The sequence below is a fragment of the Nansenia antarctica genome, assembly GCF_963989245.1.
Source record: "Nansenia antarctica genome assembly, chromosome: 11".
Taxonomy (NCBI): Eukaryota; Metazoa; Chordata; class Actinopteri; order Argentiniformes; family Microstomatidae; genus Nansenia; species Nansenia antarctica.
In genome coordinates this window covers 12,855,483-12,883,078 of record NC_137681.1, presented here as the reverse complement: position 1 = coordinate 12,883,078, position 27,596 = coordinate 12,855,483, and the positions used below count along the sequence as shown (strand labels likewise).

The window sequence follows — 27,596 nt, the reverse complement described above, 5'->3', positions numbered from 1 at the left end:
GTGCGCGTGTGTGCGTGTGTACTACGCACGTGTGTGTATGTGCGTGAGTATGTATGGAAACGAGAAAGAGAATAATGTTTCAAGCAGTGTCAAGTTTTTGGTACTATTTCATATTGTATTGTAGTGATACACAAAACTTAACAACAAAAAGTCAACTCAAAAAAGAAAAAGAAAGGAACATTGACAAAGTCAAGTGATGTACAGAATTACCTTTAGAGAAGGAATGCAATTATGGATATACACTATCTATTTATATGTAGGCTACCTGAATATTTAGCTCTTTAATTCTAAACAATTAAAAAATAAAAGGATAGTAGTCACTCACTTTGAATTTAGAGGTGTTGCTAAATAATGTAAGTAAAGGGTTAATCTGTTAAAAGTCACGTGTGGCAAATGTATGGATTGCACCTTTAATTAACAGTTGCATTTCTTTGTGGTTGTAGACCAACAGTGACTATGTCTCCCTCCTGTGGTGAGATGCAGCACTGCGGTCTTTGTCATGCTGTTTTTGGTTGGCATAGCAACTGTGTGGTTCAATATGTGTGATGATCCTGCCCAAGTGTCAATACTGTAGACCTGAAATGCTACAAAATACTGCATGGATATGAACTGGTGATTTGACACACTGTAATTCTTAGGAAAGGTCTTATGAAATGCATTGGCAATGTATGTACTGTAAGATGACTTGTATAATTGTTCAACTGTTTGTCTTATTTTTTATGACTTCACATGTCAGTGTTGTGAAATATTTCAATTTTGTATAATAAATACAAATGTATATGTAAGAGAGATTTAGGGTGCACATCATTTATATCACACAAACAAACATGAGACAACCGCAAGCCTAACAAAACAGCAACATTTTGCTACACTGGGGATGTAATCAGTAACATCAAACAAACCCTGTGAGGTTTATACACATTATAAATCTGTGAAATCAGATCAAATTAAATCAAAACAAGTTTATATCTCATATGCACAGGATACAGCTGTAAACGTACAATGACATGCCTAAAGATTGCCATGCTAAAGTGGACATATATACACTAGCCAGGACTGAACAATAAATTGATCATAAACGGTCAGAGAGATGATGACTGGGCAAGTCAATAGCGAGACAGAGCCTGGAGGTCAGGTCAGCAGGCCAGGAAGCCACCGTCCACGGGCAGTGTGACCCCGTTGATCATGGCGCTCTTATCACTGAGCAGGAACAGGATGGAGTTCACCACATCCTCCACCTCTGTGTAAACACACACACATTACAAGACAGTGAGGTTCCAACCACACTGTTGGGGGCAGACATACATTACTTTACCAACATTACCAATAGACATGTATAGGGATGAGAGAATACAATGACTTTCAAACTTCTTCAAAAACCATTGGTGGATCAAGGAGATAATATGGTCCATATGTTCCTCTACTGTCCTAGCCTAGCCACCTACTGGCAGAGGGTTCCTAACAACTGAGAAAAGCCAGATGACGACAACAGTACCAGACTAGGCTAATGCAGCACTCGACCTGAATGTCTGACCTGCGAATCTGCCCAGTGGGATGCGTGAGGTCATGGTCTTGGCCTTCTCAGGGTCGCTCCAGCCCAGCCTCCCCATCTCAGTCATCACCACCGTGGGGTTAACAGAGTTCACCCGGATCTGACAAGAGACCATGGGGGGAGGGGGGGGCATCTCAATAGTGTTAAAGTGGCTAGTGTGTGCTTGTGTTCCGTTCTTGGCCACAAACATTCGTTCCTGAAAACATCTATCTTTGGTTTCAGCGGTGGGTTCCATCCTGTACCTGATAGGGTCCCAGTTCTAGAGCCATCACCTTAGTCAGCATGTCCAGAGCTCCTTTAGTGGCACCTGCACACGCGCATGCGTGGGTACACACACACACACACACACACACACACACACACACACACACACACAATTAATATTATATAATCCTGGGGGTAAACATGTGTTATGGTAAAACACCCAATAGACCCCAATGTTTTCCTGACACTTAATGGAATGGACTTTATTGTCATTGCTACAGTACAGGTACCAAACAACGAAATTTAGGAGGGGTGGCTCCCCTGGTGTTAGGAAAGGGGGAAAAAAATAAACATTTTAGAAAAAGCATAGATGCATAAAATCACAAGAAGGTAAGGAGCTGGTTTACATCAATAAAGGCTATGTACACAATCCACTGTACTATACTGCACAGATAATTCAGACCTTGAGAAAGGATATACCGGTAGCCTATAGTTACTATAAGGTAACTATAAGGATTCATAGTGGGGCGGATAGAGCAAGAATTGTGCCCTTCTTGTTAAAGAATGTGGAAAATTTGTTAAAGCACCATCACAGATTTGATATAGTCTTATATATACCGTATTTTCCGGACTATAAGTCGCACCCGAGTATAAGTCGCAGCAGGCCAAAAATGGGTCATGAAGAGGAAAAAACCACATATAAGTCGCACTGGACTATAAGTCGCATGGTTCAAGGGAACGGGCTTGGCGGAATCAGCGGGGAAAGAAGACCCTGTTGAGCTTGACTCTAGTCTGGCACTGTGAAGAGACATGAGAGGATTTGTAAGCCCAGGAAGGACATAATTCACGTTGAAACTTCTTCTGAAAGGTTAAGGAATACTTGTATTATCGAGTGTAAAGTCCGCTAGCTAGCGCGGGGCTAACAACATGGCGTCGCGGAGGAAAAATGAAACTTTGAACAGCCTCTAAAAGGTAATAAATGACTTAACATCGTGTATAACGTTCATAATAGCGTGTATAACGTTGATAATATAGTGCTTAATGTCCACATTGTCGAGTGTAACGACTATTTATCGTGTATGAGGCCATGACAAAGATAGCTTGGTGAAAACGAAAGTAGTCAGGATGCTACAAACAATGCAACATTGAACAGCCTCTAAAAGGTAATAAATGACTTTAATATCGTGTATAACATTCATAATAGGATTTGTAAACCCAGGAAGGACATAATTCACGTTAAAACTTTTTTCTGAAAGGTTAAGGAATACTTGTATTATCGAGTGTAAAGTCCGCTAGCTAGCGCGGGGCTAGCGGAGGCTAGCAACATGGCGTCGCGAGAGAAAATGAAACTTTGAACAGCCTCTAAAAGGTAATAAATGACTTTAATATCGTGTATAACGTTGATAATATAGTGCTTAATGTCCACATTGTCGAGTGTAACGACTATTTATCGTGTATAAGGCCATGACAAAGATAGCTTTGTGAAAACGAAAGTAGTCAGGATGCTACAAACAATGCAACATTGAACAGCCTCTGAAAGGTAATAAATGACTTTAATATCGTTTATAACGTCCATAACATTGTGTATAAGGTCCATAACATCATGTTTAATGTCCACATTGTCGTGTTTAATGTCCACATTGTCAAGTATAATGGCTATTCTATCGTGTATGAGGCGCTAGCGGAAGTTACTCCTTGGTTCATGTCAGTCAGAGATTACCTTATGTCAGTTCATGTCAGTCAGAGATTATGAATTATTGATATATAAGTCGCACCTGACTATAAGTCGCAGGACCAGCCAAAGTATGAAAAAAACCGCGACTTATAGTCCGGAAAATACGGTAAGAGCTTTTTAGTGAGATAGAAGTCTTGTATTTTTGTCTATCAATAGACTGTCTGTCAGTGACTCACAGTAGACGGCGTGGTCCCTGAGAGCACACTGGGACGCCTGGCTGGAGATGTTCACTATGGATCCTCCAGTTCCTCTGGCCTTCATACCACGAGCCACTATCTGTAACCAGACACCACACACAGAGAAGACTGTTCACACTGAGCAAGAAGACATACACCAGGGCCTGTCGTTTAAAGGCATCGGACAGTTTCTAAAGGCATCGTCCCTTTAACATTACTGGAAGCAGCCTGTTACCTGGGAGACATGGAGCGCAGACTTCACATTGATGTTGAATGATCTGGAAATAGGATATTGGATTACAAATATTCAATAAAATCTTCAAGTTGTGATATTACTGTTTAAAAGGTTGCTTATTACTTACTACCTGATTGATGGGGGTTACTTTAACATATGCATCGATGATACAAGTTGAATACTATAGACCAGCCCGTACATAATAATAATAATAACAACAAAACACAGAGGCGCTTTACTTGTCAAACTGGTCAGGGGTGACCTCTAGAAAAGCCTGCAGCATCGCGCATGCAGCATTGTTCACCAGGAGATCCACGGGACCGGCATCCCGCAGCGCTGCGTCCGTGGCCTCCCAGTCCGTGAGATCCACACACACCGGAGTGATGGACGGACACTGCGGGAACAACCGACACCAGACACTGTAACGAATCACTGAGGGGATCTCTCATCTCTCTCTTGACAAGGAGGGGAGTAGAAACAATGGATACAGAGATGAAAAGAGCAGCGGGGAAAACTATCGGCTGTGATGATATTATGCGCAGGGATGGATACCACAGGGGGTGGGTTACAATAGCCCGGTGGGGGTGGGTAGGGTAGGGGATACGATTGGGCCCCTGAACGGGGGACACGAGAGCGCACAAGGGGGGTGCAGTGAGTACCTCCAGGAGCAGACTGTCCAGGTCAGCCTGCGTGCGCGTGACAGCCGTGACCTTTGCCCCACAGCCTACCAGCGCGAGTACCGTGGCCCTCCCGATCCCTGAGAAATATACATAGACACAAAAAGCCATTATACCCTTGAGTTATCAGTGTGACACGAGGGCTGACACACACATTCCGATCATGTTTCAGGGTCTACGACATTATGACAGCGAGGTCTTCATCTGCATTTGTTCTTAGGGTTGGAGCTCCAAAAGGGAGATAAGAATGATGCTTTCTACTTTAATAATAATAATAAAAAGCTTACTTCGACTTCTATGCGATTAAACTTTAAAACTATAAAGTAAACCAGAAGGTGTCACTGTGTGCCTTTGAACATTATCGTTGTTTTACCCTTTCCTGCTCCCGTGACCAAGGCCCGTTTGCCTGCGAAAGAAATCTCCATGATGGCTCACCGAGCAACTGCTTTGAAACGACAAAAGTAATTCACGGGGTGAATTGGTGCATGGCCTACTTCAACATTGTTGAAGACATTGCAAGAAAAGACATGTCCGCGTACATTGGCAGCAAGGACGCAGCGCTTTATAATTCTCGCAATCAAATCATTAGAGATACTGCAACTGCATTCAAAGTGATCTAAGTCTGAATGGAATGGTTGTGTGAAATGTAAATTAGGGAGATAATCAAAAGCTATTTACCCTGCGTCCTCGCGGATATGGTGCAGGGGCTGAGAGTGAACCCTGCGGAGTGGAGAGAGCGAAGTTCAGTTCGCCCAACGAGTGCGCAACGGAACAGAAAAAGCACAGAAAGTTAATGGACAAAAGTTGTGCTGCTCTGACTCTGAATGTACTGTGGGCAGAATAATATTCAACGAATGTCTAACTTGCATGTCTACCTCTCTCTAGTCGAGGTATGGTAGGGACAATTAAAGCGGTGTCCAAGCATGACCCAGTTCAAAAAGCGGTATAAAAACATGGTTTTCACCAGGTACGAGGAGGAAGAAGGGCTTTGATAGTCACCAGTTGTTTTCACAGATTATTTGTTTATTTACATTATCTGTTTTCTATTGTTGGTAAATATGTAAATACGTAAATACATTTGATTTAATAAAATAAAAAAATTATATTAATATTGAAGTTAACTGCAGATTATTAATTATTAATCTCTGAGTATTGGAGAAGGGGTAGGATTAAATAAGTTTATGCTTCTTCCTACTCCTTTTCGGACATGTTAAGTAAATAGTGTTTTTGTTTTGTTTTTTCTTGTTTTTGTTTTGTTTTTTGTTGTTATAACTATTTCTTTTTTCACATGTTCGAAATAAAGCTTTCATTCATTCATTCATTCATTCAATATTATAATCCTGAAATCATTCTATTAGTTTTTTGTATTTCATAACGTAGTGTCGTGCATCTCATTGTTGAGATGTGTCAGTGGGCTACAGTAACATTGGATGCAACTTCCTGATGCAAGGCAAGGCAATGGTGGCAATGCACACACATTGGCTCTTTCTTGTTCTGGTTGCATATCCATCCCTTATCGATGTCCACCCAAGAGACAACTAATGAACCTCTGTCTCGCTCTCAGACATAAATCAACTAACTCCCAATTCCCCCCAGTTAGGGAGAAATCACCCAAATGCAACTGAGCAATTACCTCACTGAGTTATCCTCCTCCAAACAGGTTTAAATTGATCACAGACCGAGAAAAGAAGGGTTTAATGTATTACAGCCCGAGAAAGGGAGGAGGGTTTCAATTGATTACAGACTGACATAATGGGCATGGGGTACATGAGACAGGCAGACATAAATCGGAGGGACTCTGTGCCAATTAATACGCAAACATGCATTTGCTCACTAAACTTCAGAGCCAAGCACGTACTGTAGTTTGTCCAGCGGTGCCAACGCAAGCTGATGCGGTCAGTTTGAGCAGTTCAAACTCCAGTAAAATTCGACTGTGCATATCTATCTGTGAGTCAAGGATGAAACTGTAAAGCAAAAAAAGACCAGAATAATATTGTGTTGTTTGGTAATGCTGCAAACATGCTTTATTCATCAGGAAACAAAATAATACACCAACGGTAAAAATAGGACAGATTAACCACACGAGAGAAATCCCATCCTGACTCAAAGAGAGTTCTCCTCTTCCCTCCAGCACTGGCCTGCAGTGGGGATAGACAGCTTCTGTATTTGGATCCTAGGGGTTTTTGTGCAAAAAGGAAGAATCCGAGGCCTGGAAAAATACACAGGTGCTTCCAACTCACTTATAACAATAACACTGGAACTGGAAAAACACAGCAGAAACTGAGTTGAGTGCAAAACCAAAGGTAGGTCTGTAAGTGTTTTTGACAGAAATAACATGTAACATGATGCATTCAGGGGGAGACGGAGGCACACACATAGTGATAAACCATTTGTGGAAGTGTACCTGGTTGCTGGAGGTGTGTGTGTGTGTGTGTGTGTGTATGTGTGTGTGTGTGTGTGTGTGTGTGTGTGTGTGTGTGTGTGTGTGTGTGAAGGTGGTTCATGCCAACACTGGCTCTTTCCTTTCTTTAATAAGTTCTTAGTCTTGGATCTACAGTGCTCATCCTACACATTTTCAAAGTGAAAATGAAGCATAAGGCCTTTGGCTAGGATTTGTTCTATATATTCACACATATTTCCAAGCTTAAACTGTTCTTGCCTACAATTTGCTTCAGTGTTGTGTCTGTTCCCGAGCCTCCGGTAACACTGATATCATTATCTCTGACTGACCCCTCTCTTGTGTCAAATCAGTCCAGCAAATACCCCGCATCTAAAAAATAAATTAAGTTAAATTTCACCCTGTTCAGCCTCTGAAGGTACCTTTAACAGTCATGTATGTACCTTGACTCTCCTTCAGAAGATACATCTCTGGACCACAATGTAAGTTTACAATTTGGGATTAACAACAACAACAACAACAACAACAACAATAATGAACAACAACAAAGAGTGATACATCGCCATGGCAACAGCCAAAGACAACTTTCTGTGTAGGAGTGCAGAGATACGATGGTAGTAGAAGTAGTAGTGGGAGATTTGAAGCTCTTCAACTCAAGTCTACTTCAACTGATATCCAAACCCACATGGAGTGGAGACACCAGATAGAGCTGAGCTGAGCTCCTGTAAGTGGTACAGTTGGATAGAGACATAGTAATGTAGTGGCCTAGTACCGTCAATGGTGACCCTTACTGGGACACCACTCTGTCTCTGGGTAGAGGAGGCAGTGGACTGTCTTAAACCTAGAGAGAGAGAGAGAGAGAGAGAGAGAGAGAGAGAGAGAGAGAGAGAGAGAGAGAGAGAGAGAGAGAGAGAGAGAGAGAGAGAGAGAGAGAAAAGAGAACCGTTTCATTCAGTCGGGACACTTCCGTCGTTAACATGACAATAATGTAATGACAATGGTAATACATTAATACATTAGGTTTGGCATAAATGGATGGTCTGATATTCCAGTTTGAAATAATCCAACACTGCCTAATCAAGTGTCTATTGTACAAGATGTTGACATGCTTTAGCTTTGTTTTAGTACAGTATGCACAAAGGCTTAACCAGGCCTCAAGAATGTCAGGCTGTTTGCCCATGCGTGATTGCTGGACGTTGAGTCAACATTGGATTCAGGTTGGGTTAATGTTTGTCTGTTTACCTTGATGGGTCATCAGCCAGGGAGAAGGCTCCTCCAATGCTGACCACATTCCTCCTGTTCTCAAAACCCCCGTAGCTGAGAGTGACCTAGAGAAACATACACAGTTTTTTTGGGATTGCTGAAAACAATGGTGGCTATTGTATTCAACACAGACAAGAGACAAATAACTTTTTTTCATCTCATCTCTCTCTCTCTCTCTCACACACACACACACACACACACACACACACACACACACACACACACACACACACACCTGTTCTAGCACAGTGTCAATGGGAAGTCTCTGCAGATTCTCCAGGTGGGAATGAAACAGGTGTGTGTGGGTCAGTGTGACCTCCAGCAACGCCTCGATGATGTAACCGATGGTGCAGTCGTCAGGGAGACGGATCTTCTCCGCTGTGCTAATGAAGTTCCCCAGACTGGAGGACAGGAGGAGGACAGGAGGAGGACAGGTAAAAGAGGGAAGATGGGTGAGATGAGACATGAGTTGAATGCTGCAGTTACTGTATAACAACCCTCTGTGTTCCACCTCGTCATCTCAACATGTCTCCATGAACTCCTCCATAGACACCTCTCTGGTTGATAACCTGACCAGGCACAATAAGTATCTAGGAGGTTGCAGGGACCACAAACTTAAAACTGAATTGGGATTACAATGAGCTCAAACTCACCTAGCCCATGGACTCATTTTCAGCGCCAGACCACGGCTAATACAGAAGCCAGCTCCACCCGTGGCAAACCAGAACTTCACAGACATCTGAGGGAGGGAGTGAAGACCATCGCATCATCAAAGACAGCCACAGACAGACAGACAGACACAGACAGGAGTATGGCGGGAAAATTGTCAGTGACTATAATACCATGAGAGATTTTCAGAGAGAGAGAGGACAGGAGATTGAGGGGGAGAAACAAGAGGGAAAGAATGAGATAAGAGGAGAGGAGATGGATGGGTTCCACTCACAGATCCGTCACTCTTGACCCTCTCTGCGGCCTCTATGGGGTGGTCGAGGCTGGGCCGGCCCAGGTACACATCCTGGCTGTGGTGGTAGGAGGAGAGCAGCCGCAGCAGACTGGGTAGGATCACATAGTTGTCATCATCCAGATGGCAGAACCATCTAGAACGAGAGGGAGGGAGGAAGAGAGAGAGAGGGTGAGAGGAGAAGGGAGAGTGAGAGTGAGAGGAGGGGGGAGAGAGAGGGTGAGAGGAGGGGGGAGGGAGAGAGAGAGAGAGGGTGAGAGGAGGGGGGAGGGAGAGGGAGAGTGAGAGGGGGAGGGAGAGGAGAGGGAGAGTGAGAGGGGGAGGGAGAGGAGAGAGAGGGAGAGAGGGGGGGGAGGGAAAGAGGGGAGACATACAGAACATGCTGTTACAGCATTAAAAATACACACGTACAGTATGTTAAGTTCAAGACCAATGTGTTGCTACAATCTGTCCTTGGCGTAGATGTGTGAGGACACCTCGTACCATCTCCATCTGTTGACCTCCTTAACCAAACCAATGACACAATTAACACTAAAGTGCGAGTCTCTCCTCTCCTATGTGTTCCCTTAGAAGACCCAATGTAGAACATACGCCATATAGCCCACTAAGGCACATCACATCAATCCCTATCCCCACCAGTAGGGGGGTCCTATCCCCAACTGCCCCTTTGACCAAGGTCAGAGAAATGAACACTCACTTCCTCTGGGACTCGATGAACTTGTCGTACTCCACAGACATCTTACAGCACAGGGCCTGGCGGGTGTGTGCCGCAGAGCAGTTAGTGTTGATGACGTTAGCTCCTACATGGGGAAAATAGATGTAAACTCTAAATTAGTGTAGTACTAGCATATCTATTGGCGATGCATTGAATTATTAGTCACACTGGTAAATATAGCAGTCAGATTATAACACATTGAAGATGAAATTAATGTAAAAATTCACACAAATGTATTCTTTTCGAAAGGAAAATAGAAACAAAATGGCTGCCATCCTCCTCAGTAGGTCTGTTGTCTCACCTGCTCTCTTCCTCAGCTCCTTATCCTCCCCATCAGTGAATATGAAGGTCTAGAAAAGACAAAGGGACACCGTGTTAACAGAGATTACGTCTGGAGAAAAGAGGCTCTCACACACACACACGCACACACACACACACACACACACACACACACACCAGACATGCACACACACAGTTTTACAGTAGCCAAGTCAGGAGCACAATAAACCAGTCAGGGTAGAATTGTGAGGGTGTGCAGAACGTTTACTGAAAGGCAGGTTGGGGTTTGTGACAGGCGAAAGAGACAGAAACACGGAGATAAATTAGAGAGAGAGAGAGAGAGACATGGGCAGGAAAGAGAGAGAGAGAGAGAGAGAAAGACAAAGAGAGGGAGAGAGAAATCTGGCCAGCAAAACCAGCTGATCCTTGTCGAAGACTGCTGATTCATTAAGTGGTTGGATAAAACAATAACAGGACTATACTAAATCTGGTCAGCAAACGGCACTGGGCCTTTCTCCATGGCCCTCTCTCACCTTACCCCTCCCTCCCCCTCCACTTCCTCTTTACTCTCCCCCCCCTCTTCCAAATAGGCTGCCATCTCTCTCCTTTTAATCTCAGCCTCATCTATCCATTTTCCCCAGGTGGTTATTTGGTATTCTTCACTGTCCCTGTCAACCTCCCCTCCCCCTCCCTCACCCTCTCTTTTCCCTTTCCTTTATCCATCCATCTCTTCTACTCTGCCCGCCTGACTCGTGCCCAGTGGCGTATCCTCCCTTTCCTGTGAGCACTGGGAGATGCCAGGCATCTGTGCCAGGCTTGGCAAAAAGACACCACAGGCATGAGTGCAAGCGAACGTGTACACACACACACACACACACACACACACACACACACACACCGAGCTGTGCCGAGGGGCCAAGAGAGAAAAGGAGCCCACCCTGATCAAACACAGTCCAACTGCCCCCGCCCGTAATGGTCGAGCCCTCGCCAGAAGGGCATAAATGGCCTGGCTGGCATGGCTGTCAGCGCTGCCCTGGATCTGGGGCCCAGCAGTTGAGGTCTAGGTTTAGACAGATCAAATTCCTCCACGGTTACGTCAGCCTGGCTGGCTCACTGTGGGGAAATGTATGCTGTGCCGTAGCCTACATCTCTCTGACAAGGCTGATATGATGCAAAAACACTAGACTCGTGTATCAATGCCTATTTCACAAAGAGACAGATAGTTGAATACTGTATACATTTCATATTCACTTAATCTCTCCCTCATTTTCCACTAGTGCTAATATGCTACGATTCCAGGAAAAGTTTCCACTTTTCCACAGAGACTGAACTGTGACTCAACTGTGACTCAAGTTTTGTTTCTCTATAAAAAAAAAATACCTAGAATTAGCCATTGCTAGGCAGAATGCTCTCATGTAGGTTTTTAGAAGGCCCAATAAAACTCAGCAGGTGTTCTTTTAAAAACTACGTATCTATAAAATGAGCATCACAGACTGTCACAACTCATTAGCCGGACACATCCACACTCTACAGAAATCACCTGTATAACTTAAGCCTAGTCAGTGGCAGCTCTTAAACGATGCTCGTAAAAGTCCTAAGAGTGTCTGCACCTCGTTGACCTGAAGCCCCTAGTAAAAACTGTACCCGTCTGACCCAATAGCCAGATAGTTGGCCACTCAGTCGACACGCATCACAATCACATTGGGCACAATGGAGTCTTTTAATGTCCCCTCCTGGAGCATGTGATAGGATCTTTGGTGTGTAAGCACAAATGGAACTGGTTTGACTGTGATCCAATGGCGCTGATGTTCCTGGGCAAATTGGAGCAGAGTGTGTCTCCTGTTAAATCTGAAGCTGAACACTGAGGCTCTTTGTGTGAGAGACTTGCTGCTAATCTGTTTTATGGACCGAAAACAGAATTTGGGTACATAGCAGTCATTTCTTGCCACTCCCAGTCCTTAAACATCTGAGGTTGAGCAACTTGCACCAAAGCTGTGTACACAAGCACTGTGAAGATGTCCCTGCTGTGTAAAATAGCAACAGGCTTCAATAATATCATGTGCTGGGTACGGGGTGGGGGATGAAATGGAAAATTGTAAGTCATAAACATGAGGCAATCCTACATTTTCCCTTTCTGGAATTACAGCCTGAAATATAGGCCTACGCCAACACCATAGGATTCTATATGACAAGACTGGAGTGTACACCCTTTTCAGCCCTACTACTCATGATTCTTCGCTACACCCTTCTATCCCACACAAGATCCACACCAACCCCAACCCTATCCTATATAACGTCTGACCCAGCCTCTCTGTTTGCCTGTCTTCTCCCCCACCCATGAATCTCATACACCCTACCCTCCTCCCATTCCTCTTTGCCCCCCTCTACTCCCTGTGGCCCCCTAGTCTCCTAAACGGGGGTGGGGTGGGGGTGGGGATGGGGGATGGGTTTGGGGGGGGGGGGGGGGCGAGGGATTCCTGCAACGAAAGCAAACATAGCAGAGTGTTCCAGCACATATGTGTCTCCCAATCTCGGGTTGCTAAGGAGCTTCCTCCCTGTAGGCCCTGGGCTCCCGTGACAGGACTCTGTACATGCACCACCCATCGCATACTGGCACACAGAGCAGCTGCCATTCCTTTCTACCCTGCCTTCTCTCTCTCTGTCTCTCTCTCTCTCACACACACACACACACACACACACACTTCAGACCCTGGGGCCAGAGTGAGATACCATTCAGCAGCATAAGTTCAGAGGACATCAGTTACGCCCTCATCCTATCCCCTTCTGCCCTAGTGTCTGTACAACACAAAGAGTCCTTGACTCAAACCTTTGCGTAAGTAATGCATTGATGTTCATTTAATATCTGTGCGCAAATTAGAGTTACTGGTCTGAAAGTTGGGATGAGGCCCAGAGTGGCTGAGGTGTGGTGTGGACATGAAGTTCTCGATAAATCATTAGTGGAGGAATGTCGGGGAACACCCAATTAAACAGACCAAAGAAACAGTGCAAACTCATCAAGCTGCAAATGATACTTGTGGTCCGTTAGAATCATTACACAAGCACACAACCCATTCAGTCAATGGGTTCCAAACAGATCTGGAGGCTGTTTGCATTTCTCTTCTCCACAGAACCCGGTGCTTATGGCTTGGAAGGGAATTTGTTTATCTAACATTTGAGATGTTTTACAGTGCCAAGTTGTTACAGTGTCAAGTGTTGTATTATGTCAAAAAGCTGAACGGATATCCTTATTGACAAATGACAGCTTTTTAAGGGCCAGCGGTGACGCCCCCATTACCCCTGCGGTGTAAACAAGAACTAGCTCAACCAGGATCGACAGTAAACACTCTAGTACAATCACACACAAAAAGCTATCTATAGGTAGGATATAGATTTGAGAGAAACAAAACTTGGCAGAGGTTCATATGCAACCAATTGCCCTTGAATGGTGTTTGATGAGGGTGTTGGTTAGCCTATATACACACACAGATGGTCCAAGGTTATGTTGTGTCTGAGGGGGAGATCCTTTCCTTTGTCTTGCACTGTTACTACAACTGCTTTGAAAACTGAAAATAAGGAAGGAGTGTCTGTGTTACACATTAGATAGGATACACACCAGACTAGTCTGGACCCCCAATTGTGCACATACTGTATGCCGGTTCCATTTCAACTTGAATGCCAGACCAGTCCTGGTCCAGGAGGTCCACAGTGTGCCATATTATCCAGCCTTGTGCAAGCAAACACTCATGATTAATATTATCAACAGGCTCCTCCTACCTGTTCTTTGGCTCTTGACACCCAGGTCTGGAAGAGGAGCTCCAGCCTGGATTTGTGGTACTTCCTGGTGGTCTTCACTGCAATGAAAATGTCCTTCAGCTCCAGAGGGTCCCTGGATCGAGACCCGGCAGCTCTGCTGTGGGAGTCCCTCTCCGGCCCTTGGTGTGAGGCTGCGCCTCGACCGACAGTATGCAACCGGTCACCACTCCTGGTTATCTTAGTCTCTCTGGGTCTAACCTGCCCCACAGAGCTCCCATTATGTCCCACTGTCACTATGCCCCCTCCCTGGAGAGGGACCCCCAGACCTCCAGGGTTCCGGAGGGAGTTGGCAGCACCGTTGCCTACTCGGGCAGGCCTTGCATGAGGCCGGGGCTGGGGCAGGTCTCCCTGTCGCTGGGGGGGCTGGAGGGCAGGGATGAGGAGCAGCAGGGCACAGAGGGCTAGGGAGAACAGGAAGCAGAGCTTGTTGACTCCCACGGAGGCAAAGTTCATCCTGATTGGCCAGTGGAAGGCCTATCAGCCTCCGGAGTTGCCTTCACTCCCCACACCGCCGCGTCCCATCTTCATGATATCACACAGAAACCTGCAGGAACATGATACACATCCATGTCAGTATGGCTAACAAGCTGGGTATACTCCATCCTTAACGCTGATCTCTTTCTGCTATCGTCCACTTGTTGTCAATGTCTCTTTTTGAAGAGACAACTATAACAATGAATAGTTGAATGGAAAGAACAGTCAGGTACCAATACTTTTTTTGGTGATTGAGATATGACACCTGTAGGGTTGCAGGGTTTGCTGTGCAATCCTCTGGGTATTCAACAAGAGGCAGACTTAGTTCTAAAACCACTAACTTTTGCTGAATTGGCAACTCCAGACTCTGGAAGGTCTCCTGTTGGCTGTTCATCAGTCACACCCTGCAATTTGCCAGGGAGTTTATATGTGTCACATTTCATTGCCAGACTTACCTACAGTGTGTGAGCAATTTCCTGTTTGCTGCTATTTTCAGAGGAGCAATGACACCTCAACCGGTAACAGATGTCGTTGTAGGAAGCGGAGGGCTGAAATTAAATCCCTTTTCATTACTAAAATTAGCCCCTTATAAAATATGATATCGGTATACAGGACATACTAGCATGCCATTTGTTTTGTGAATGATCACTGTCATTCACAAAATGAAAAATGTTTCACTAGAGATTAGGCTATAATGTACATTTTAAATGAGATTAACTGTTTATGAAATCTGTGCACATACAACAGGCCATGATCCAACGCATACCATCGATTGCCAAAACATTATTGGCTTTTAAATGTCACTTTAAAGTTTGTTGGTTTTTTTCTGTCTGCACATGCGGGACCCCTCGATAAACAAAGAGGGGCGCGCGAGATCTCTGCCCTGGGTCACATTGTTTTGAATGAGCAAACTTCTTTCTGAACTACTTTAAATGCAACTTCCTACTTACGTTTCAAAATAATATTGATTGTGCAATACTTCCAACTTTGCTCGTATGAACAGATTAATGCATTTTCGGTAATCATGTCGACTGATGTTTCGCTATAAAAGTAGTTGCATGCATTGGAGGAATATCTGCCGATACAACTGTTAAAGTGTTACTCTACTTACAATTTAAACGCATTGTTCGGTTCCTCGCGACGTGCCTCATCCGAGAAATTGCAAGAAAGCCCCGGAAACTTGTAACAAATGGTGTTAAAAGCGAATGGTGTGTTAGTAGAGTAATAGAAAGATCAAGGTTTGCCAAGCTGAATCCTGGTCATGGTCATCTCTTTTTGTTTCGACTTCACTTGGATCCAGGCTCTGACTTTGGCTATTCAGCTGCAGTTCCCCCCCCTCTTTCTCTTAAACTCAATGGCGAGACAGATCTGGTACTCGAAAGGCAAGTGCAGCTGAGTCAAACATCATCTGTTCCATAAACAATCTCTGTTTCTCAGATTCAGATTCAGACCGCTCGCCGAGATCAGCCCCCGTGATCCTTCCAAGCCCTCTGAGCGCCCTCTGCCTGATGTGACACCGATCTCACAGTCTCCACCAGAGTAACCCTAACCCTGACTACAGCCGATGGCTCTGGTGGCAACTTACCTCATTTTAACTACAATATTAAGCTAATTGTAGCAAAACATATGTTTATTTTAGGGCAGTAAACTTACGAAACTCCATTAATTATCCATTATCATTGTGTCTTAATTTCCTCATATCTCACATATCACCAACATTATTAGCTAGCTAAAAAAAATCTCACTCTGTTGTAGTGTATAACACACTACTCAACATTAGACTGGGTTGTAAATGAAAGTGAAAAATATTTGTAGTATTATTAATAATATTTTTCTTGGATCAGTCAGAGAGAGAATGCACATCTGGAGCAGCAGCGCACGTCATCACGTTCAGATCGCTGTCAGTGAACCCGTGCGTGCCCCGGATGTGGTAGCCAAGCTAGCCGTTGGTTTGTTGCTGCAGCGCGTCAGTCAGGTAACTGAGGGAAGATGCCTTTGCCCGTGCAAGTCTTCAACTTTCAGGTAATTATTCATCGATTATCGGGTATGTTTGCACGGCGAAAAGTGTCGCAGAGGTGCACACTGCAGAATGGCCGTGGTTGTGAACGAAAAAATAAGCAAAAATAAACACGAAAGGTTTCGATGTTGCCAAGCCACCCCGGGCCGCTACAGGCTAGCTAGCATACTGAGAAGCTAGGCTAGCTAACTTTCACAAGTCCAACGTTCGAGTCACCGTTAGTCTGTGCCAGCTGCCTCTTATATAGAGTTATTTGCTTATTTTCTAAAATACCAAGTCGCACTCGATCTCGTTGTCGGTAGTAGTTTTGATTCCATTCCAGCGTAGTAAATAATGAGGCTAGCTACGTTATTGTAGCCACATTGACAGTCATGCTAGCCTGTCACGTCCAGGTTCCACACCGATGCTAGCTAACTAGCTAGCTACCTTATACCAAATAATACTTGCATCGTTGTGAATTATTTAGCCAGGAAGTTTCTACGCCCTACCTAACTAGGCTGCTCCTCTGGTAATAGTGTCAGATGGGTCTATCTGCACTCGCCACACTGACCACCTTGCTAATTGCAGCTGAGCTGAGCTGGCTGGCCCACTCTGGATCAGGCACTGAAGCCAACACTATGGCAGCAGTCTAGACTCTAGAGTCTAGATCATTAACAACCTTGCTCACCAAACTGAATGAAAACAACTCTAAAACTCGTGTGAATTCTGACTCTGAATGACACCGACACACCCGGGTTGAGACGATCCCCTCTGAAGCCATGTGTGTTTGTTTTCTTTTCAAGGGGGCTGTTGAGCCCATGCAAATAGATGCTGATCCACAAGAGGACCAGCAGAATGCTCCAGATGCCAACTATGTGGTGGAAAACCCAACGCTGGTATGAACCTGTCTAAACCTCACCTCAACTCAATGGGTTCCTAAATCATGGTGGTCTTGGAAGGTAGAGGGATGTACAGGCATTTATTCCAGCCCCACCCTTAAATGCAATGTATCATCCGACTCTCAAGCAGTAGAACTGGGTCTTCAAGACCAGGGTTGCAGAACATTGTCCTTGGGTACAATAATCCATCTAAGCAACCACTGAGGCCTGTCTTGAGTGTTCACCGGTGTGCGTGTGTCCGTAGGACTTGGAGCAGTATGCGTCCAGCTACAGTGGGCTGATGCGGATTGAGAGGCTGCAGTTCATCGCGGAGCACTGCCCCCAGCTCCGTGCTGAGGCCCTGAAGATGGCCCTGTCCTTCGTCCAGAGGACCTTCAATGTAGATGTTTATGAGGAGATCCACCGCAAACTCACAGAGGCCACACGGTACTGTGTTTATTTCATTATTATTATTATTATTATTTTTAATTATGTTTGTCTGGTAGCCAGGGCTGTCTTGCACAAGAGACTGCTGTTAAATAGAAAAAAGAAGAAAAAAAAACAAAGCACTGTCTAGATTCTGCCATCTAGATCCTACGCCTAGGCATAGGGTGTCTTTGTGCAAGTGCTATTCATAGTTTCCTTTCTCCAAACACTTTCTATGTGTGTTTCCAGGTTTACACATTTTTTATATGCCCTCCTTTTTGCCCACTCCAACCTTGTATGTGTGTGTGTTCAGAGAGGTCCAGGTTTTTTCAAATGTATTTATATGCCCTCTTTTTTTGCCCACTCCAACCTATGTTCTATGTATGTATGTGTGTGTCTTCAGAGAGGTCCAGGGAGCTCCAGACGCCGTAGTGGAGGCAGGCGCTGCAGACCCCCCTCCCCTGGACACGGCTTGGGCCGAGTCTACGCGGAAAAAGGCCCTGCTTAAACTGGAGAAACTAGACACAGATCTTAAGAACTACAAAGGCAACTCCATCAAAGAGAGCATCAGGTGGGAGTGTCAAGCTATTGGGTCTTGTATGAATTAAGGGCTTGCATGTGTAGCTGCTGAGGTCATAGACTGTTTTTCCACCCTCGTCTCCTCTTCTGTGCTCACCTCCTCTTCTCCTCTGTATGTTCTTCAGGAGGGGTCATGATGACCTTGGGGATCACTACTTGGACTGCGGTGACCTCAGCAACGCCCTCAAGTGCTACTCGCGTGCCCGAGACTACTGCACTAGCGCCAAGCATGTCATCAACATGTGTCTTAATGTTATCAAGGTACGCCTTCAAATCGTACTGATTTGAATACATGGTCCTAGCTATTTGCGCAATTGTTCAGTATAAAGAATAAAGCCGTAGAGATCTCTCCCTCTCTCTGAGATGTAATTGTCCTCAAGGGCAAACACTAGAGGGCAGGCTTTATGTCGATTTTATCATTATAGTTTCCTCTGACTGACTCCTCTCTGTGTTTCATTGATTAGGTTAGTGTCTACCTCCAGAATTGGTCCCACGTCCTTAGTTATGTCAGCAAAGCAGAATCCACACCAGAGATAGCAGAGGTAAGTGAATGGTTCATTTGAGAGGGGGAAAAAAGCTTGGGAAGTTTCTCCTGAAACTGAAGTGTCAACCCTAATACTGATCATTGTCTCCATTGTTCCAGCAACGAGGGGAGAGAGATTGTCAGAGTCAAGCTGTTCTCACCAAATTAAAATGTGCAGCAGGTAAGTTACTAATATATTTTTTAAAATAAAATGACTAATCAAGTGTGTACACTAACAAACAAATGCACTTGAATGTATACAGCATAGACAACAACAAAACATTGTTTTTACATAACTGTGCATGGGTGTAGACAATAATGCAAATGTGGTTTTAAGAAAAATGGGTTTAGCTTTTGCCTCGCTGTGGTGGGGTGTGTGACTACTAGATTGCAGAGTTCTCTTCCCAACACCGACGCTCTCCCCTCTGACATTGATCTGCTGGCTCCTTCTCTCTCCTCCAGGCCTCGCCGAGCTGGCCTCCAGAAAGTACAAACAAGCAGCCAAGTGCTTCCTGCTTGCCTCCTTTGACCACTGTGATTTCCCTGAGGTGAGCCTGTCTGTCTCTTCAACTGTCTGTCTGTCTGTCTCTTCAACACCGAGGACAATCACAGTGTGTAGAAGTCCAACTGATTAAAATTAGATTAGGCCATTAGAACTACAGATTTTATGCACAGATGGGATTTTCAGTTTTCATTTTCAGAGGAAAATATAAGCATAATAATATTGTCTTATGTCTTAGTTTCAACTTTCAACCCTAAAGTCATCAATGTGTGTAATGTGTGTATGTTTGATGTAATTGACACTGCTGTATTGAGCTTTTCCATCTGTACCGACAACAAATTCTACCGACCTAGGTCGTGTGGTCATTAAACCATTCATTCATTCATTCATTCATTCATCACTTTGAGTAGCAACGGTTGGTGAGGCCTCTAAACAGGGGAGAGGTGGCAAGGCAAGGCAAGGAAAGGCATGGCCAGGCAAGTTTATTTGTATAGCACATTTCATACAACAGGGGAAATTCAAAGTGCTTTACATGCATTATTTAAAAATACAGCAAGAGGAACATAAGTAAATAAAAATTACAATGAATAAAAGCAGATATAAGAAGTAAATAGATAGGTTAAGGGTTTGGGCCTGTTTGATTTCTTCAGGGAGTTTGTTCCAGGAGCATGCAGCAGCGTGACTGAAAGCTGCTGCACCGTGTTTTGTTTTTACTCTTGGAATTATTAGCTGATTTGTCTCAGCTGACCTTAGGGACCTTGCGGGAATATAGGGTGGGAGGAGATCTGATATGTATTTTGGTCCAAGACCATTTTGTGATTTGTATGTAATTAGGAGGATTTTGAATTCAATTCTCTGAGAGACTGGTAGCCAGTGCAGGGATCTCAGGATTGGTGTAATGTGTTCAAATTTCAGCGGCGTTTTGGATGAGCTGCAATTTACGAACAGCTCCTTTAGATAGGCCTGTTAGTAGACCATTACAATAATCAAGTCTACTCGAAACAAATGCATGGATGAGTTTTTCAAGGTCTTGCTTGGACATGAAACCTCTCATTCTTGTTATGTTTTTCAGGTGATAGTAGGCTGATTTAGTTATCGAGTTTATGTGGCTGTTGAAGTTTAGATCGGAGTCTAGAATTACACCAAGATTTCTGACCTGTTTTTTAGTGTGAAGAGAGAGAGAATCAAGTTTTGCACTGACTTTCGATCTTTTGTCAGGTGCACCGAATACAATTATCTCTGTTTTGTCCTTGTTTAGTTGGAGGAAGTTTTGTGTCATCCAGGCGTTTATTTGCTCAATGCAATTACAGAGATTGTCAATGGGACTATAGTCGTTCGGTGAGAGGGCTATGTAGATTTGAGTGTCATCCGCATAGTTGTGGTAGGGGGGGTAATCATTTGTTTGCTTTCTGTGTGCGTGTTTACTTGTCTTATAATGCGATGGAAATTTGATTACCCTCCTGTATTGTGGTATTGATGTTGGTGTGTGTCTGTGTGTGTGTTCCTGTCCAGCTCCTCTCCCCCAGTAATGTAGCTGTGTACGGAGGAATGTGTGCCCTGGCCACCTTTGACAGACAGGAGCTACAGAAGAACGTCATCTCCAGCAGGTAGGTGTGTGGTCGGGTGTATGAGCACACGTATGTGACAGCTGCTGGTGAAAGGGGTGACATGTCGGCAGCCTGTTTAATGTTCAGACTTTTATTTTGAAAAATGTAAATACATTCCAGCGAAGTTGAGAATCAATGACACACTCGTTACCGACTAACACAGCTTGATTTGTGAGCCTGCTAACAATGTAAAGTAGTGTTATAGTCAACTACCGTATTTTCCGGAGTATAAGTCGCACCAGTCAAAATATGCGACATTAAGAGGAAAAAAACATATATAAGTCGCACTGGACTATAAGTTGCATTTATTTAGAAATATATTTCACAAAATCCAAGACCAAGAACAGACATTTAATCTGGAAAGGCAAGTTTATTCAACTACACAATAGCACACAGAACAACAGGCTGAATAGAAGTCCGGTATGTTAACATAACACATTAACAGTTATTCAACAACACAATAGCATAAAGAACATACCTGGGAGGCTGAATAGGCTAAATGAACATAACAAGCCAGCGAGTCCAACAAGCAAGTTACCAGTAAGCAAGTTCACCAAGCTACCGTTTGCTTAGCTTCAACAAGCTAATGTTTTAGATCATTTCTTCAGGGGTATAGGAGCAGCATATAGTTGTCACAAGCCCAGAGCGGCCCAGAGCGCCCTCTGTCGGCTGTAGACGGTAATGTTTACTCCTTGGTTCATGTCAGTCAGTATGAAATGATATATATATATTGATATATAAGTCGCCAAACTATGAAAAAAAGCGCGACTTATAGTCCGGAAAATACGGTAGGTAGCAGTGGGGATCACTCACCGAATCCATTGCATTGCAATATTTTGGCTTGACTACCGAGTGCGTGTTGTGATTTTCAACAACGTTGAAATGTATTTCTGTTTTTCAAAATAAAAGCAAAAATGCTAAAATAAAATGTTGACTGGTTGCCGACTTGTTCCCCCTTTCAACCAGCCGCGCTGTCACATGATTAGGTGTGTGTTAAGGTGTATGAGCACACATATGATTTGGTGTGTGTGGGTGTATGAGCGCATACATGATTAGGTGTGTGTTTGGGTGTATGAGCATGTATGATTGATGTAATGACAAATAAACTTGAACATGTATGTGTGTCTGTAATGTATGTGTGCTCATCTTGTATTTGCGTGTGGTGTTTGAGTGTATAAGAGGAGTAATTATTACACTGTCCACCAACCATAACACATTTGTTTTTCTCTCTGTTTTTGAATCTCTCAGCTCCTTTAAATTATTCTTAGAGTTGGAACCTCAGGTGCGGGACATCATCTTCAAGTTCTACGAGTCAAAGTACGCTTCCTGCCTCAAAATGCTGGACGAAATAAAGGTGAGGAGTGTGCTAACGACCAACGACTAGAAGTCTCTCAATGAACCAATGCCAGACATGATCGACAATTCAATTAAAAACTGGTACCATATTTTCAAAGGTTTGAAAGCATGAGTGCGCTTTTTGGGGTCTTAGAAGAACGCAGTGTAAATCTGATATGTCGTTAATACCATTATGTTTTAGACCAGTGATGTGCAACACCATAGGGATATCCGTCCAAAATACACATTGCATTTTCTCTTGTATACCTCTCCAGGACAACCTGCTGTTGGACATGTACCTGGCCCCCCATGTACGAACCCTCTACACACAGATCAGAAACAGAGCCCTCATACAGGTGAGTGCCGGGGAGGCTGGTGGAACTAGAAATCGGTGGACGGGCTCAATCTTAGCACTCTTAATTTGTATTCGTAAGAGTAGAGGGTATGTCCGCAGGGCATGGGCTTATGTGTGCACTGTAGGCCATGGTGCTAGACCACTGGACCACCCCAGGCCACATCAGTGAATACATATATTACTATCCAGTTGTAACAAGGGAACCATATCCAGCATCAGCACCGAGTCTAGGAATGACTCAGCTTATATACTCTAGAATGCTATATAGGTAATACAATTAACATTTTGTTGCATGTGATTGCTTGATTGATTGCATGGTACACTCTGTCCAGGCTGCTTGCTAAGCTAGTCCATATATGGCTAATTCCTTTGTAGATAGTGCTTCATGCTGATGGACAAGTCATTTCCTGACATCCGATTGCATTAACCTATCTTTATCAGACATTTTAGGAATTTTAGAATTTTCCTTTGCGCCAAGTGATTTTTCTCAGCCTATAAAGGAGGTACATTTACATTATTCTGACACTGGTTCTTGGGACTTAGCTAGACTTGTCCAGATGCACTTTTCTTTTTCTTTTCTTTTTTATCTTGTCATTTTGATTTTTATCTCTAAACCTATGCAAAAATAAGCATCTGTCATAGTGTTTTAAAAAAATAAATCCATGAAATTACAATGGTTGTAAACTGTTCTGAGTAAGTCTGACCATTGGGTGAGTTAACACAACAACAACAACAACAACAAAATAATAATAATAATCTGACTTGAATCAATATGTTGAAAAATGTATTCCCATGAAATGCCATTTAATGAGGGGCTGCCTATTTTTTGTTTATAACCAACTGTTTATAACAATAACTTGTAATATAAGATATTTATGTATTTGTGTATGCTTTCAACTGGTAAAGTTGTATTCTGATAGGGTATGGTGCCAGGCCTGGAACCCCAGGGCCCTACCCTGAGGCATGTTGAGATCTGAAAGGACTTCTCAGGTTCCTATGACAACCTGGAGATATTACCTATTAACCATCCTTTCCTTCCAGATCTATAAGCAGTAGCTTAGTGTTAATGATCCACTGTCACTACAGTTAAACAAAGGGACTGTCTGTCACCCACGACCACAACCCCCCTGAGGTTTCTTCACTAAACCTGAAATAACAAATCCACTACACTAAACCCTAAACATTATTCTCCAAACGCTTTTCACAGGAGAGATCAATAGTTGCAATGTGAGGACGTGCTTCTGACCTTAGGGGTCAGTGTCTAAGCATTGTTAACTGTAGCATCAGGTGATGAATGGCACATTTTAAAGGTAGTTTTGAAGTATTAATCAATTTGAAGCTCTAAATTGGACTAAAATAGTACCGCAATGCCATTGTTTCGGCATCTGTCTTAACATTATTTTAAAGATTAAATCCTCTGTGTGTGTGTGTGTGTGTGTGTGTGTGTGTGTTGCAGTACTTCAGCCCATACGTGTCAGCAGACATGACTAAGATGGCTCAGGCCTTTAACACCACGGTGGGAGCTCTGGAGGACGAGCTCACCCAGCTCATACTGGAGGGCCTCATCAACGCACGCATCGACTCCCACAGCAAGGTAGGGAACGCACACTTCTGCCCGAGCAAAGCGCCACGAGCTGTCTCTCTGCCTAGTCATGTGTGCTTCCTTCACTCCCGTCTGGTTCTCTCTCCGTCCTCTCCCACTCTCTCTCTCCTCTCCCTCCCTCTCTCTCTCCCCTCCCCTTCCCTTCCCTTTCCGTCACACCTTTTCCAGCATTTTATTGCTCATAATACTCAGTCAAACCTGGATTCAACAGCAAAACCTCTTTTGGGTCACAGTGAGAAATAAGCATTCTAGATTGTGTGCAAACAAGTGGCCTAGAGCTGTGTCACCCGGCACAGCCTGCCTCTTGCCCCTCCCCTCCCCCCTCTCTGATATGCAAAGCACATCCCTGGCCAATAGACGGCATAGTATACACGACCTCCCTGTAGACTTAGAGTGTCTCTGCCGCCCTCTGCTCTCAGATCCTGTACGCCAGGGACGTGGACCAGAGGAGCACCACGTTTGAGAAGTCTATACAGATGGGCAAGGAGTTCCAGAGACGAGCCAAAGCTATGATCCTACGAGCCGCCGTGCTGCGCAACCAGATACACGTCAAGGTAACGGGGTCTCCATGGGAACAGCGCAGGGGTCAGGTCTAGGTGTAGGGAAGGGGGTGGGGGGGAACGCCACTATGGAAAGCAATTACTGATGGCATTTTGTTTTTCTCTTGGTGGTTGCCTTTTCCCCTCTGGAATATGTGACCTCGCTCAGAACGTTGATTTGTGTTTGATTTCCCTGCCTCGTTTGCCCTCACTCTCTATGGCTGTGATGACACAGTTCTAGCCTTTTTTTCCTCTTTTGTTTACTGTCTTCCTTTCATGTTTGCCCTCTGTTGTCCTTCCTCCCCCAAGGACGTCCATCCTCGCCGTCCATAAGACTTGTATAGAGCGTTGCTATCCAGCTATGTCACTATCAACCTCCCCACCAGAGCTAGTAGTCAGGGGTGGTTTGGTTCTGACATTTCCCGAGAAGGGAATGACTGTCTTTTTCCCGCTTCAGTCTCATCCATGTCATTACCAGAGAACTGGATCAGAAAGATTTTATTTAGATGTATTTTGCTTGGAGAAGGGCCAACTCAATCTATCTCTCTCTCTCTCCACCCCCCCCCCCCCTCTCTCTCTCTCTCTCCAGTCTCCTCCCAGAGAGGGCAGCCAAGGCGAGCTCAACTCTGCTAACAGCCAATCAAGAATGAGTACCAACATGTGAAAGCTCCCATGATGCCCCATACAGGAAATCACCATCCCTGGGGGCCGCCAGGGGGACATCACGCCCCCACCACCATCACACCTCCAATCTCTTGAGGACCCAACAACCCCCTCCCCACTTTACTCAGAGAGCAATCTCTTCCCTGCTGAAAGAAGAAGAAGAAAAAATAAAAATAAAAAAATTAATAAAGATGTCACCATCTGTAGGACTCATGTGGGAAGTGAACGGTGGCGGTCTGCGTGTGTGTAGACTAAAGACACTTGATGAAAAAGCTGAGTGTTACTGTAGTGGGGGGGAGAATGTGTGTGTGTGTGTGTGTGTGTGTGTGTGTGTGTGTGTGTGTGTGTGTGTGTGTGTGCGCGCGTGTGTGATTGTGTAAAAAGAGCCGCGTGCTCTGGCGCTTCACATTACTGTCCTCTTTTCCTTTGTATAAGATGCACTTTCTCTCTCGTTCTCCCTCTATTTCCCCCATTTCTCTCTCTCTCTCTCCTCCCCCCCTTTCTTTCTCATGATGACAGACTTTGAATGCACCCACTGGAGTAAGCATAACACACCTCAGAACCAATGTCCACAGGATCTGATTTTAAAATAAATGTGTATGAAAATCAGAAACCTGGTGAGCACTTTTGTTGTCTATTTACATGTCTTAATTTCTCTCTAGTCATCCTGATACCCTCTAGTCGCCCTGATTCTAGCGATACGACTAGTCACTTCAGACTACCGAACCACAGAATACTTTTACCAACTCTTCTATTGTCAAGAAAGATTCTGTTTAAATCTCAAAGCAATCTTATAGTGCGCTTTCTTTCATTTCTAAGTCATTTGAATTCAGTTGAGAGTAAGTAGAGGATGAAAGCAAGTAGGAGGATTGCATTGATGTGGAAAAAGCCCCTCTAATTTTCTTGTTCTGGGTTTGATTTTCACTGGCTGCCTGTTCAGGCTTATCGTGCGGAATAACTGATGTGATCGGATAACCTCCAAGACTTGTAATGATTTGAATGGGTGAGAGGACAGGGAAGAATTTGGGAGTATAACAGAAGTCATGAGGGAAATTAGAGAGAGAAAGAGAGAGAACAGATGATAGAGGATATTAAAAGAAAGGTACCCTTAGAGATGCTGAATGCAGCTTCAGAGAAACATGCTGTATGTGCATGTGTGCAAGGTTGCATTTAGCCAATACATCACCCAAATAAAACATGACTTGGAGTGTCTGGAGTTTTACTGTCTTGTTTTCAACCAAAAGCTCAATACTATGAAATGTTGAAGCATCATAGGGACTGTGTACACCGACCTTGTCAGAACTGCTGATCCAGGAGATGTTTTTAAATGCTACTTTGTTTTGCTTCACCTGGGAATTTAATGTATTGATTTCCATTCGAATTGTATGGACTGCTCCCATCCGAGTGTCGTATTTATGGTTTATTTATGGTTTAAGAACTATTCACCCTTCAAAGGAGAGGTCAAAAGATTTATCTGATTGTCAGAATGCTTCATAAAAGGATTTACATCAGATATTGGCTATGAGATGTAAAACACAAGCAGATGAAATAACATGAAGGTTGTCTAATCGTTCCTGAATTAGGGGATGGGTTCGCACACAAGAAAACTGCAAAATCTTCCTTTTGCTCTTTGAATCCATGTTTCCATCCTCGCAGCAGCAAGAGGAACAAGTGCACACAACAACGTTTTCTTTCCTGCAATTTCTTAATTTGATTCGTTTTTTAATTATTATTCTACATCTCAAGCTAGCCTGGATGCTAGTCTGTCAGTGTTTAGACTACAGGATCAGCAAGTTGAGGCAGTCATTGCATGCAGTAAAAATCTAATAACCTTGGCAGCACAGTTTTCATTGAAATTCATAAATGACCTGTATTATATATTATTTAGAACTCCCTAGGCAGCTCAGTTTCCACAGTGTATCACACCTATAATAGGCTTCCATAGGTCTTGATTAGATTAAACTGCCTTGACCACTGGACCAACTGTCTGATCCATCTCAACAGCTTGGTTTAAAGTTAGTTGTTGGATTTTATTTGGATGTGTTAAACATGCTCTTAGTCTGGTTTATAGATGGAATGTCATTATGGGGATTTTAATTATTCCCATA

General features: G+C 44.0%; 3 protein-coding genes across 6 annotated transcripts; 1 reads left to right on the top strand and 2 right to left on the bottom strand.

Annotated features, from left to right (window-relative positions):
• Positions 1-772: 772 nt before the first annotated feature.
• On the bottom strand, positions 773-5,373 carry dcxr (dicarbonyl/L-xylulose reductase). 4 transcript variants are annotated; one of them, XM_080542141.1, is made up of 9 exons: positions 5,258-5,373; positions 4,953-5,021; positions 4,562-4,659; positions 4,142-4,296; positions 3,903-3,945; positions 3,668-3,767; positions 1,795-1,859; positions 1,522-1,652; positions 773-1,240 (listed from the first exon to the last, which is right to left on the bottom strand). In XM_080542141.1, the coding sequence occupies exons 2-9, from the start codon at positions 5,002-5,004 to the stop codon at positions 1,198-1,200; spliced, it is 687 nt and encodes a 228-aa protein (XP_080398267.1). In that variant the 5' UTR covers positions 5,005-5,021; positions 5,258-5,373; the 3' UTR covers positions 773-1,197. The 4 variants fall into 4 exon arrangements, with proteins under 4 accessions (XP_080398267.1, XP_080398264.1, XP_080398265.1 ...); XM_080542138.1 differs by having other exon boundaries at positions 784-1,240; positions 1,535-1,652; XM_080542139.1 differs by having other exon boundaries at positions 784-1,240; positions 1,535-1,652; positions 4,953-5,024; positions 5,258-5,300.
• Positions 5,374-6,614: 1,241 nt separating this feature from the next.
• Positions 6,615-15,823, bottom strand: rfng (RFNG O-fucosylpeptide 3-beta-N-acetylglucosaminyltransferase). Its single transcript, XM_080541448.1, has 9 exons — positions 15,594-15,823; positions 13,970-14,552; positions 10,218-10,266; positions 9,899-10,001; positions 9,184-9,337; positions 8,894-8,979; positions 8,476-8,641; positions 8,220-8,305; positions 6,615-7,818 (listed from the first exon to the last, which is right to left on the bottom strand). Exons 2-9 carry the CDS (start codon positions 14,459-14,461, stop codon positions 7,752-7,754), a joined length of 1,203 nt encoding a protein of 400 aa, XP_080397574.1. The 5' UTR covers positions 14,462-14,552; positions 15,594-15,823; the 3' UTR covers positions 6,615-7,751.
• A 593-nt stretch (positions 15,824-16,416) lies between these two features.
• LOC308167708 (COP9 signalosome complex subunit 1) lies at positions 16,417-26,090 on the top strand. The gene is made up of 14 exons (XM_080542171.1): positions 16,417-16,504; positions 17,282-17,374; positions 17,622-17,803; positions 18,186-18,353; positions 18,487-18,622; positions 18,826-18,903; positions 19,005-19,065; positions 19,347-19,432; positions 20,899-20,993; positions 22,242-22,347; positions 22,604-22,684; positions 24,140-24,277; positions 24,706-24,840; positions 25,415-26,090. Exons 1-14 carry the CDS (start codon positions 16,472-16,474, stop codon positions 25,487-25,489), a joined length of 1,467 nt encoding a protein of 488 aa, XP_080398297.1. The 5' UTR covers positions 16,417-16,471; the 3' UTR covers positions 25,490-26,090.
• Positions 26,091-27,596: the final 1,506 nt, after the last annotated feature.